This window comes from Dipodomys ordii, unplaced genomic scaffold, assembly GCF_000151885.1.
Source record: "Dipodomys ordii isolate 6190 unplaced genomic scaffold, Dord_2.0 Scaffold48, whole genome shotgun sequence".
Classification (NCBI taxonomy): Eukaryota; Metazoa; Chordata; class Mammalia; order Rodentia; family Heteromyidae; genus Dipodomys; species Dipodomys ordii.
In genome coordinates this window covers 8,902,263-8,915,938 of record NW_012267264.1, presented here as the reverse complement: position 1 = coordinate 8,915,938, position 13,676 = coordinate 8,902,263, and the positions used below count along the sequence as shown (strand labels likewise).

Here is a 13,676-nt window from a genome sequence, read left to right as displayed (position 1 = left end):
ATTGCAAGTGTGTATAGTAATTGAAATGATGCTAAGCAAGAAAAACACAAGACACATACTAATTTCTGCCCTTCTGAAATTTATAATCTATTGCAAATAATGATTAGTTTAGATACAGAATGACCCAAGGTTAGATAGCTAAATAAGAGGTGAAGATATTCAGCTCCTTAATAACATATTTAGGGTTTTTTGGTTTTGTTTTTTTTGGAATTTTTTTTTTTTTTTGGTCCGGTCGTGGGCCTGAACTCTGGGCCTGGGCGCTGTCCCTCAGCTCTTCAGCTCAAGGCTAGCACTCTACCACTTGAGCCACAGAGCCACTTCCGGCTTTTTTCTTTTTGCTTATGTGGTGCTGAGGAATCGAACCCAGGGCCTCATGCATGCAAGGCAAGCGCTCTACCACTGAGCCACCTTCCCAGCCCCGGTTTTTTTTTTGGTAATAATAATGAGCTTCGACTGATACGTGATCTGAGGATTTGTAATCTGATCTTCTGTGAGGTTCAAGCACCAGAAAGATAGGCCAAAAAATGTTGTTTTCTGCTTTGGCTGCTTCTTCCTTTCTAGAAACAAAATCCTGAACCTAACAGGATAAGCAGGATTGAAATGATGGACAGAGCAAAGAACACTAAGATTTCAGCCTGAGGTCCATCTCCCTACGTTATGCCAATCTTCTATAAGGCTTTAGACAAGTTCCTTGATTATTATAGCCTTCATCTGCGCAGTGAGAACATGCCACCTCACAGCACAAACCCGCTGAACACAATATACAGTACAAGACCAGCAAGGGCTTTGAAGACCATACACCCAGGGAGGGGGCCTGTGGATCTGGGGGAAGGCAGGACACTCACTTCGGAGCAGGACCCTGCCGAAGAGGCTGTGATCCCTGTCCAGGGTGTTGCAGTTCCAGCGATGCTGGCGGAACTGGTGCTGGCACTCTGCTGTCCACTCGGCCACACCCAGCCCAATGGCACGCATCACATCTGGATGGCGGTGGCACAGCTGTCTCTGGCGGCTCACCAGGCCTGGCACATTGTCACACATCACCCTGGAGGAGTCACCGGTAGCTCTCATGTACCTGTGAGAAACCAACACACAGGTGAGCAGGAAGCGAATAGCCAGGTAGAATTCAGTGATCTCGGGGAACACCTGAGTTGAAAACACTCTTCACGGAGGAATTCCTCATCATTTTGGTGGAATGAAACCGTAGAGGTTATTGTGTTTTGATTCAGCAGAGAAGTAGGCAGGGGAGGCACGATGAGTTATCTAATAGAAGCCACCTCCAAATCGAGTGATGACTGTCTCCTGGCTACCAGACAAGGCTCTGGCAGGGCAGTAGAGGAAATTCTGCAGACAGGACTGGAGAGGGTGGGGGTTGCAGCGTGTGCTGGGGAGAAGGCATAAAGATTTGTCCAGAGAAGCCTGAGCTCTCAGTGACACCATGTGTCTGGACTTGGCTTTGGAGGCAGCTGACTTTTAGAGGCTGCTCACTCCCTTTTATTTGACCTAATGTCTTGAAAACTGTCTACATCTATCTAATCAACACCTGCTGGTATCCGATGTTACATGCTGTCCGCAGACACACCGTTCTTTCCACACTAAAGAATCCTTTAAATATTTCCATTTTCTAGCTCCGTTTGGCTTTTATAGAAAACCTTTGGGAAGAAATTCTTTCTATTGTTATTAAGGACGCTAAATGTTTGGAAGAATCAGTGTTATAGCTCCATAAAGTACTTTTTGAAAAGAAACTTTAACAAAAAAAAGTTACATCATCATCCTTACCCAGATGTTCTCTATTAGTTGTGAAATGTTTAGAAAGGTACCTTTTATATAACCCTAGCTGCCATAGGTGTCTTTTGAAATGCTCAAACAAGGAGAATGCCTTTTTCTATATTTTCATTATTTTATATTATCATAAAATCGTTACAGCTGTGAATTCCAAAAAATATATTTAAGTGGCAGCTGAGAGACAATGTGACAAAATGCCCGAGTAATAAATAATGTTTATATATCCAGGGAAACAGAAATAGTCATTTTATTGAAAAATGGTCAGTCTGATAAATCAATCTTTGATCCTATGTCAGCAATGTCAAGGTTAAACACCTTCCTGTTCAAAGCTGGCTTAGGAAGAAACTGAACCCTAGTTCCCAACAGCACTTTGTTCCTTTGAACCCCGGTGTCGTCTTTGAAAGTCCCCTGCTTCATTTGTCTGAGATTCCTTTTTGTTGCCAGATTCTTTTTTTAATCTACCTATCTATCTTATCTCTATCAAACAATCATCCACCAACCTATCAAGCTTTTATCTAAATCCCACCAAAGCCAATCTTTTCTAAGTATGGCACTGCTCAGAAACTTCCAGGTACAAGGAAGCTACAAGGCTTTCTATGGGTCTCTTTCCAAGGTCAGAAAGTTGTGAGATGAGAAAGAATGTCTGGATAGGTAGAATCTGCCTTTGGATCTTTTAAGGATGCTAAGGCTTCATCACTATGCAAAATAAATAAACTACAAGTCAACCTACAAAGGACAGCAGCAAAGCTTACTTTTTGGGGGGTGATGGTTTTGAGCAGGGTAGTGACTTGGACTCTTTAGTGTCAGTGGCTTCACATCAAGGCTATCGTCTCTACCTGGAGGCAGCGACATGTTCTTCTGCCTCACTGGGGGTGAAGCATTAGGAATGTGGAAAGACGAGAAATAATACAAAAATCACACGCTTTAGGCTGTACAGTTCCTGACTGCCTGAATTCGTTTATCTCCAGACAGTTTTTTGAAGGCACAAGGGTGGGGGAGTTGGTTGTAGTTTTCAAGGTGGATTTACACACACGTCTGTGCTACAGCCAAAGGACAAGCTAGGAAATCTCTCCATGGAATAAGAAATCAGCTTATTATTATTATTATTATTATTTTGCCATTGCTCAAATGGGTTCCAAAAAAACCCCAAAAAACCCAACCGTCAGAGCTCTGACTTGAGAGTGGCTGTGAATGTGAGCATGTGAGTAGATTTTTGTTGTTGTTTTAGATTGTGTGTGTGTGTGTGTGTGTGTGTGTGTTTAGTTGTCAAAGCTGAAATGGGTTTTGAGAAAAGCCAAGGGACTCAGCTCGGAATGTGAAATAAAATTGGGGATCGGGGGGTCACAAACCCCAAGTCTCCCCCAAACCCACCGCCCGCGTTGTCCTCGCCCCCCTCCAGCCAGCGCGCGCGCCCCTGTGCGTGGACTTACCACCATGAAGAGCCCACCTCCGGGGCTAGCCAGGTCAAGAGCAGAGGGAGCCAGAGCCAGATTCCACCGGGAGGGACGTTCATAGTAACCCCCTTGCGTCCGCATCAGGTCAGACTCCGTGTGCGGGCGCCATGCGTGTCCCGAGCAGAAGCGCTCAGCGCGGCGAGCGCCTCGTCACGGCTGCCGGCGCCTCGCCGCGCCCCCGCCCCCCTCTCGCGTCGGCAGCGAGTGGCGAGACTCGCTGATAAAGTTTCAGAAGAGCGAGCGAGCGAGCGAGCGGGGACGAGCGATAAAGGCCAGCGGGGGCCGCCTCGCCCAACGCCCAATTCCCCAGGCGCTGGGGGCACAGGAAAGCCCCGCAGAGCCCCGCGCGCCTCCCGCGCACGCCCGCCCCCCCCCGCCACACACACACACACACACACACACACACACACACTCTGGGCTCAGCGGGGGGGGGCGCCGTGCCGCGCGGGGAGGGGCGCGGGGATTTGCTTGTTCTTTTTTTACAGGGGGTGGTGGATGAAACGATGACACGAGATGGTTGCGGGTGAGGTGGCGCAGGGCAGGAGGAACACCTTTGCGGGCACCTTTCGGGGGGATCTGCCCCCCCACCCCCTTCCCCCGCCAACGAGCATCACCGGGGAACCGGAGCCTCAGGAACGCGCGCCCAGGTCCCCCGCCGTGCCAAAGGTCCGTGCACACGATGCACGGAGCGGGGAGGAATTTCAAGTCCTTGCTTCCCTCTGTCCCCGGGAGGAGAGGAGAGGGAGAGCGCGCGCTTGGACATTTGGAGCTGCCCGTTATCTTTGGGGGGCGCCGAGGTCGAGGAAGGGAGGGGCTAGGCCTCAGGGAAATGTAGATCTATGGCCTTGATCCCCTGAGCCCTGCATATCGAGAGCGGAGCCCGAGGGTGCCTGACCCTTGGGATTTCACTCAAGCTTCGCCACCAGATCCAGATCCTCACCCCCTTCTGCCCCCTCCCCCCAAAAAAGGTGCGGCGTTTACGCACAGCCAGATCTTCCCCAAGTGCTGGCGGAGCCAGGGTGGATCCCAGGCAGCCCAGGCACCCGCCCGGGGTCTGAGCCCAGCTCTGGGGGCACCTCCCACTGCCTGGGTGGTTAGCCTGAGCTGCGCGCCGGGCGAAGGTAAAGCGACCCTTAATCCTGGACCTGGGACCCGCAGAGCCGAGATAGGAGCTTGGGTCGGCCGCGCGGGTGGAGCATCTTGAGCAGCAACTGGCCTGCAGCCCCGCCGTTTATCACCGGAAAGGAAGGAAGACCAGGAACTCGAGGCGACCGTGAACTGTTCCATTGCTCTTTTCCCGGGGCGGGGACCCACCACCAACCCCGGAGCATGCTCTGGGGGAACGCGCGCGCGCGAGTGTGTGAGTGTGTGTGTGTGTGCGCGCGCGTGTGCACCAGTGGCGCGTCCACATAGGAAGGATCGCTCCCCTCACCCCCACCCCGCCCACCTCTTGGGGCTGGGACCCGCCAGAACGTCAGCTCCAGCTCGGTGAAAGGCTGGACGAAGCGAAGCTCAGAGATGCCAAAAAACCTGAAAGATGCTGTCATCGCCACCCCCTTCCCCCACTCCGGTCCGTGGCAGGTCCAGCCCCTCCCAGGCTGACCCAGATACCTCCCCATTTGGGTCCGGAAAGGGAGGGGAGGGAAACAAGCACCGAGCCACCCACGACTCGGGAAGAGCGGGGCTCCGCGCCAGGGCTGCTCCCCGTATCGCTAGGCTGCGACCCAGGGGGAAGTTCGGCTTGCTTGGTGTCAGTGATGAGCCAGGGGAGAGGAGAGGAGGGGAGGGAAGAGGAGGGGAGGAGAGGGGAAGGGGTGCAATTCTGCTCCTTGTACGGGCGCACGCTGGTGGAGGAGGGGCGCAATAGCCAAGAACAGAGCTGCCCAATGCACCTCTGTGTGTGGGCCCAAAGGTCCTTCTTGGATGAAGCTGAAGAATGGGGTAACCTATACCTCCTCTGGCTTGGCTCACAGTTTTTGTTTGTTTGTTTGTTTTGAAGTAAGTCCAGCCCCTTGGGACAGAAAGAGAGAGAGATGGCTGACCTGGAGAAATCATACCTTCCATGCCAAAGTTTCTTATTTAATGGTAAATAAATAGGGGTGTGGATGAATACTTAGGGAAAGTAGGCATTTGTATGATTCCTTTATGGAGAATGATAACTAGGAGGATTCTAAAATCCCCAATACAAAGTCCCGCCCATGTCAGCACCGTGTCCTTACAACACAGGGGTATTAGAAATGTGTGGATTGTAACCATCAGCTTAGAAACCCTTCCTGTCTGCCCTGGGAATTGTTGAGTGGCCAGGAGACCTGCCCTTCAGTTGATAGCGAGGCCAGTAGAATGACCTAAACCTAAAACAGGACTCCTGGAAAAAGAATGGACCATCCTCAAAGCTAATTAAATCTGCCCCTGAGAACTTCATCCTGAAGAACACGAGGGAGCCCACATGCCTTGCACAGCAGAAATCAGCTTTGCTGAAAGGCAGAGGCTGAGAAAGTTCAAAAGAGGCTAAATCCAGATGTGAGAAAAGGTCCACCCAAACACCCCTGCTGACCTGTCTAGAGGCAGTCTGGACCAAATGACTTGTCTCTTCCAGATCTGAGATTCCATTTCCCTCCCTACTCCACCCTTATTCACTTGTGACCATTACTGAGCTCCATAGTCTCCTACTACCCAGGAGGTCTTTAGTCCCTTCTCATCTGCACCGAATTCTCTTATGTAGTCTTCACTTGTAAGATGAGGTGTTAAGTAGGAAAGGATTTTGAGAAATGCTTGAGAAAAGTAGACATGAAGGTTTACAGGGGAAAAAAATCTTTTAGCATAACTTACATCTTAATGAAGATAATGAAGTAATTGCACATGACTATGGACTAGCTATAGCAGATGACAGGGAAGGAAAAGCGCCTTTAGATCTATTAATTTAATATTGGAGTGTTTATTCCTTCAGTGACAAATCTCAGAAATGATTGTAAAGTTCATATACAGTACTCAAAAGTCAAGTCTCTTTTTGGAGATTAATATTGGTTTGCTTGTAACTCCAGTATAATATTGTAGCCAAATGAGTCAGTCTATTTTCTTAGTTAGATCCATTGTTTGTCTAATCTCCCAGGGCAGAGAAAAGAACCAATTTACTACTAAACCATCTCCACCCTTTAAAAATGGAGTTACTTCTTCAACCACATAGTCATTTGTCCCTCCGTCTGAATTAACTTCTTAAGGTGGTGATTTGGTCAGCCACTCACTGACCAAAAGAAAAGTTTGAGTATCAGTTATTCTGTGCACTTAGGTTAATGTGCATCAAAGACTTTTGTTTCTATCCCTGAGAAAGGTACCTGACTTTTTTTTTTTTTTAACAAAAAAGACCCATGACATTGGACAAAACCACAAGGCATATCTTTTCAAGTATTGGAAAGTAGGCAACATACAGCTATGATCTTGGAGAGAAGGAAAACACATCAGGTGAGCTCCACCAGAGAAATGTCCTTTTTATGTTAGGCTTAAGAGTCGTAATCGCTATAGTTAAAGTTTAGTAGAAAAGAAAAGTAGAAAAAAATAGAAAAGAGTTTGGGACTCTTGAAATTGGCAAGGTAGTAGTCCTGAAAATAGTTAACTGTGAATGTTCTCATAAGCCTACCTGAAGGCGATGAGTCTTTGGACAAGAAGCTGGGTTGAATATTACACAAGACTGGAAGAAGGCCTAGAAGAGATCGCTTTCTGTATGTCATGCAGTTGTAAACACTGAAATTTAGCTCAACAAGGTAGAGAAACCTCACTGAGCGCTTTAGATCTTCAGGTGAGGTGGTAGAAAGTCCAACTCTTAAAAGTAACAATCATGCCTTAGTATAAAAAATATGCCTTAGGACAAAATTAAAAATCCTGTTTCCTTATATTATAAACTCTAACAAAGAATAGAAACAAACCAGACAGAATCAGAGGGATAGCTAAAACAAAACAAACAACCAATAAGACAACATCCTAGGCTGGGTATAGCTTAGTGGTAGAATACTTATCTAGTATGCTTGAGACCTAGAGTTTAATCCTTGGCATCAAACAACATCTAACTAACAAACAAAACATAATGTCGACTCCCTATCATGTATCATTAACAATAGAACATTAATAGGCAAGTAAAAAATTTAAAAATAACCCATACTCAAGAAAAAGCAGACAATAGAAATGGACTCTGAGATGTTCCATAATATGTCTTGAACATGAAAAATTTCTTCACAGGCCCAGTTGATGAATGCTTGCTGCCTAGCTGGTGTATGCATCATATGGTGAGGCGCTTCCTCCACACACTATTTAAAATAAACTTCCATTTCTGGCTTTTTGGTGGTTAACTGGAGATAAAAAGTTTCAGGGTCTTTACTGCTCTGGCTGGCTTCAAATTTCGATTCTCAGGTCTCAGCCTCCTGAATAGCTAGGATTACAGGCATGAGTTACTAGAACCCACTTTAAATCTTCACTTCTTTAAGTTGCTTACATCAGGTATTCAGTCACAGTGATAACAAAACTAACATAGTCCAGATGTAGGGACTGTCAGGAAACAAATTTTAAAGTAACTATTATAAATATGTTCAATGGTTTGAAGGAAAATATTGTCACAATAAACAACTAGAGGAAAATCTCAGTGGAGAAATGAAAGCCATAAGAAACAAATAAAAATTTTAGAATCAAAATGCAATTATTTAACTTATAAAATTTGTACTTGTAATTATTTTAGTTATATAATTTGAAGAGTAGATATTGACAATTAATGTAGGGCTGGGAAGGTGGCTCAGTGGTAGAGCGCTTGCCTTGCATGCTCAAGGCCCTGGGTTCGATTCCTCAGCATCATATAAGAAAAAAGAAAAAAGCCGGAAGTGGCGCTGTGGCTCAAGTGGTAGAGCGCTAGCCTTGAGCTGAATAGCTGAAGGACAGTGCCCAGGCCCAGAGTTCAGGCCCTACGAACGGACCCCAAAACACAAACAAACAGACAATTAATGTAAATACTATTTCCAAAAAAGGAAAGAGAAATGGAGTAAAATAATTCTTGAAATAGTGTGCCAAATTTATTCAGTATCACATAAAATAGATTTATATATCCAAGGTCGGAAGACTATAAAAATATAAAGCATATCACACACACAAATACACACTTGCAGAAATAAAACTTCATAAATTGTGCCAAAGGCATAAACTAGAAATTCCAAAGCTCAGAATATCTCAAATAATAGGATGCCTCAAATCAATACCATCACATGAGCTAAAGAGAATCTTCTCAGAAGTAAAAAAGACCAATAGACACATGAAAAAATGCTCAACATCTCTGACCATAAAAGAAATACAAATCAAAACAATATTGAAATACCACCTCACTTCAGTTAGAATGGCCATTATCAAGAAAACAAACAATAACAGATGTTGGCAAGGGTACAGCCAAAAGGAACACTAATGTATTGTTGGTAGGAACATAAACTTGTCCAACCACTCTGGAAAGCAGTGTGGAAATGCCTCAAAAAGTCAATATAGAACTACCCTATGATCCAGCAGTTCCACTCCTGGATATTTACCCCAAACATTACAAATTAGTATATAGTAAAGCCACCAGCACAACCATGTTTATTGCAGCACTATTTATCATAGCCAAGATATGGAATCAACACAGATGCCCCTCAATGGATGAAAGGATCAGGAAAATCAGGTAGACACACACAATGGAATTTTACTCATCTATTAAAAAGAATGATATTGTACTTTTTTTTAAAGCTGGTCCTGGGGCTTGCACTTGGGCCTGGGCACTGTCCTTGTGTTTTTATGCTCAAGGATAGCACGCTACCACTTGAGCCATAACTTCACGTCTGGGTTTTTGTGGTTAATTGGAGATAAGAGTCTCACAGACTTTCCTGCCTGGGCTGTCTTTGAACCATGATTCTCAGATCTCAGCTTCCTGAGTAGCTAGGATACAGTTATGAGCCACCAATGCTCAAATATTGTAACATTTGTAAAGAAATGGAATGAACTGGAAAAAAATTATGTTAAGTGAAGTAAGTCAGGCCCAGAGAAACAAAGGATCCATGTGTCCCTTACAAGTGGAAGCAGGATTTAGCTTACAACCTCATAAGTAAATTAACTGTGTGGTATACAAGAATATACAAATGTATCAACTGAAATACACTAGAGTCAAGTGAGATCTCAAATAGTGTATTCCTTTAGAAATCCAAAATCAAAAGTTCCCCAAAAGAAAGCACCAGGAAGCAGGTACTAGAAAGGGGTGGGGTAGGATCAAGGAGAAAAGGGTAGACAAATGAAAAAGAGGAGTGGTGGGGGGAAGGCAGACAAGAATCCAATATATAGCAAAATTAAGAAAAATGAGGGAAGGGATAAGGGAAAGATGGGTGAAAATGTTGAACGGGGTGACAATGATCAAGATGTATTGAATTCATAAACTACTTTGTTAAATGTCAACGCCTCTGCACAAGTACATAGGAGAAAACAGAAAGAGGAAACTTACAGAAGTGAGAAAAAGACAGAACTTTGTACAATAAACTGTGTAAATTTTTAAAAAAGAATTGGAAAAATAGAGAGGGAGAAGGGACTTATATGATGGCTAACTTTCTACATACCACTTAAAGTGCTACAATAATAGCTCTGAGTACATTGTAAAAAATATGTATATATAACACTGATCCTTCAGAAACAACATAAAACCAATACAAATAGGATGGGAATACAAATAGGTTAGTGTTAGGAAATAGGATGGAAAATTCTAATGAATTAAAATAAAAAAGTTCAAATTAAAAAAAATACATTGGGAAACAAAGGGATTAAAAATCCCAAGGCAGCAAAGGACTACATTACGAAAATGGTATACTTGATTCCCAGTATAATTATATATATATATATATATATATATACACACACACACACACACACACACACACACACACATATACATATACATATGTTTTACACACACAGAGTTCAAGAGCAATAGTTTGAAAAGATGATATGTATGGCTAAAACACAAGGCACAATTATATATTCCCTATAGATAAATTTTCTTCAAATATAATAATACAGGTAGGTAAAACAAAGCTAGAAAAAATAATATAGATGAATTTGATACTGAAATAGATATATCAATATCTAAGTAGGTATCTAAGCAAAAAAAAAAGATTGCACAAAATGAGGGAAATAAGTTATAAAATGATCAGCTTACCAACAAGACACATTCCTCAGCATGCGTATACCAAAATCAGAATTTTAAGTAAGCAAAACTTGACAGAACTAAAATGTACAATTATAACTGAAGAAGTCAACTGTCCTATCTTAAACTGTTACAATACTAAAAATATCAACAACTTACACTATTAACCTATTGAATTTATTTGTTATTGACCAAACATTTCTCTCTACAACATCAGAGTGTACATTCTTTTCAAATGCACATGAAATTGTTACCAAGATAGAACATATTCTGGGTAATGAAAACTTAACAAATTAACAATCAAAGTCACTCAAAATGTATTCCATGAGTGTAAAGGAATTAAATGAGAACTAAATTAGTAGGAAAACGAGAAATCTCAGAACTCTTGAAAAATGAAATAACATACTTGTAATCTAAATGTCACAGGAGAAGCCTTAGCTATATTAGAAAGTATTCGAATGGAAAATAAATCCATTATTATGAAACTGGATCTAATATAGATTCTAATAAGTGAGAAATACATATTGTGCCCTAGATAAGCAATACAAATATTCAGCTTTCAGTTATCTATTGGTATGTAATAAAAGTCTCTAAAACCTAGTGTTTTAAAACATAAATATATTGTTATTCATGGTTCTGTGAACTACACTTAGCTTGCGGATTTATGCCTCAAACCTTCATATAGCATGGTGGTTTCAGTTGGGATTGGACTCACCTGAGAGTTTAACTGGGCTGAAGAGCCAATATGGATGGCTGCTATATCTGGCACCTCTGTAATCTGCATTGCATGGACTTCTTATAGGTTGGCTTAGAACTTCTGGTCAGAGGAAATACAAGTTACCAATGTAGTTAAGAACTATTATTTGAATCTCATCCAAGCAGCCATTGGATCCATCTAGGTTGAAAAATGCAGGAAATATACTGTGCTTCTTGACATCAAAATAAAGGTAACACTGTAGAAGAGCAGTGACAAGAGGAGACATTGTGGTTCCCATCTCTGTAAGGTACAATTTTCCATTGTCTTCCCTTTGGACACAATAATTCATATTCTCTCCAAATAGAAAAAAAGAACTTTCTCTGTCTCTGTCTCTGTCTCTCTCTCTTGTCTTATTTCAAATGGCATTTTCTTGAAATTGAAGTTCTTGTCATCTAAACAATTTTCAGGTGGAGATACATTCCTCGTGTGCTGATTAAAAATGTATATAGAAATGTCATTGACTTGGAACAGTCATGACAATTAAGGAAAAAAATCAAGTTGGAAGATTCATATTATGGATATCAACACTGCATGGTTTAAGAGTTGTTATAAATAGGGTAAGATGGTTTGGTGTAAAAATACTCAAACAGATAAAACATAATAGTGATCCCCAAAGTAGAAACTTACAAAAAGGTCCAACTGAATTTTTAGCAAAAATGCAAACATGTTTTAATAAGGAGACTATTTCAATATTTGGTGATACTGCAACTGGATATATAATGGACAAAATTAATCTTGAGTCCTATCTCCTACAATTAAAACATAAATCGATAGCTTTACAAACCTGTATGTGAAAGCTAAAATGATTAAGCTTTAAGAATAAAACCCAGGAGAAAATCAGTGACCTTCATATAAGCAAAATCTTAAAAAGAACATAAAAACTACTGTGAAGAAGTGAAATATATTAATCTTAGCCAAAATTAAGAAATATTGCGCATGAAGACACCCTTAAGGAAATGAAATAGCAAGCCCAAGACTAGGAGAACACATTTGCAACACAGTATTCAATAGAGGACTTTTAACCTTAAACTTAAAAAGCTATCAGCTTAAAAGACACTGATTGTAACTGACATTTTACAAAAGGGATTATTCAAATGTCTGAAAAGTACAGAATCAAGTGCACAAGGCCAAGTAAAGCAAAAGGAAAATGATCAGAGGTAAGATTTCCTGGTTTGTAGTTTTACACTATAAACTACTGCTTCACTTTATGCTTTCCAGCTGGTGTTGGATGGTGAAATATAAAATGTCATATAGAGCCTTGTGTATTGAGGCTAATTTGCCTGAAGATAGGATTTTGGGAAGTTATTAGACCTGGAAGGGTCTGACCTAATCATTAGGTTATTCCTTTGACTTACAATATGATGGTATTATTGGGAAGTAAGGAAAAGTAGAAGGTGGGGCCTTGTTGAAGGAAGTAGGTCACTGGGACATGAGTTTGAAGGTTATATCTGGTCCCCATTTATTTCCTTTGTTTCCTTCCTGTCCACCGTGAGGTGAAGAATTTTCTTTGTGACACACAGGCTTCCTCTGCCGTAAATACTTTATGTAACTGCATGGGGCTAAGTGATCACGGACTAAGCTTTCTGAAACTGTGAGAAAAATGAATAATTCCTCCCTTTAAGTTGTTCTGTTAATAATTTTTGTTATAGTGATGAAAAATAACTCATATAAATATCATTGTAAGTTTAAGGATAATTACTAAAAATAATAAAAATATTTCATGCAAAAGGAAAAGGAGAATGAAATTAACTTCATAATTTTAGAGGAAATAAAGCAGAAAAGGAGAAAAATCTTTAGGAAATGGAGTAAAAGACATAGTAGAAATAAGTGCAAATATACCAATAATGATAATATATGTAAATGGACTGGAAAGTATACTTTCTTTTTTTTCAACAGTGATCCCATTTTTATTATCTTTAAATAGTAACACAAAGGAGTTGCCATTGAACAAGCAGTTTATGAATACAACATATCTTTTTTTTATTGTGAACATACTGTACAGAGGGGTTACAATTACATGGGCAAGATAATGAGTACATTTTTTATCAAGCATTGTAGCCTCCTCTTTGTTTCCCCTTCACATCCCTTCCCAGCCTCCACCTAACCCCTACCCATTCCTCACCCCCCCCCACCAAAGTTGTAAAGTTCATTTTCGATATGACAATTTGTACTTCTCATTGTTGCAACAGGTCCACCTATATCCTTAAACGACTTGTTTTTCCCCTTCTCCTCCACAAATTATACCGACATCAAATATAATGAAAGCAGGAGTTATACTGTGGGGGAGGGACATACAAAGCAACAAAGAGATAATCTTATAAATGCGTTAGAAACAAATGCATGAAAGAAAAAACATTTAAATACATATCTAAGGATTCATTTTCCTAAGATCACCTTATCTGACCTTTTCTGCTTGACTCATACATATACTAGATATTGCAAATAAGGGAAACCATGGGACCTATGTTTCTTTGGGCTTGGCTTACTTCACTTA

At 41.7% G+C, this 13,676-nt stretch overlaps 1 protein-coding gene across 1 annotated transcript in view; it reads right to left on the bottom strand.

Annotated features, from left to right (window-relative positions):
* Wnt2 (wingless-type MMTV integration site family member 2) overlaps positions 1 to 3,605 on the bottom strand; it is a 44,676-nt gene extending 41,071 nt beyond the window's left edge. The window contains exons 1-2 of the mRNA XM_013019951.1: positions 3,213 to 3,605; positions 846 to 1,072 (exon numbers count right to left, since the gene is read on the bottom strand). Of these exons, the coding sequence (XP_012875405.1) occupies positions 846 to 1,072; positions 3,213 to 3,295 (310 nt within the window). The 5' untranslated portion in view covers positions 3,296 to 3,605. The remainder of the gene's footprint in view (positions 1 to 845; positions 1,073 to 3,212) is intronic.
* Between the last annotated feature and the right edge of the window lie 10,071 nt (positions 3,606 to 13,676).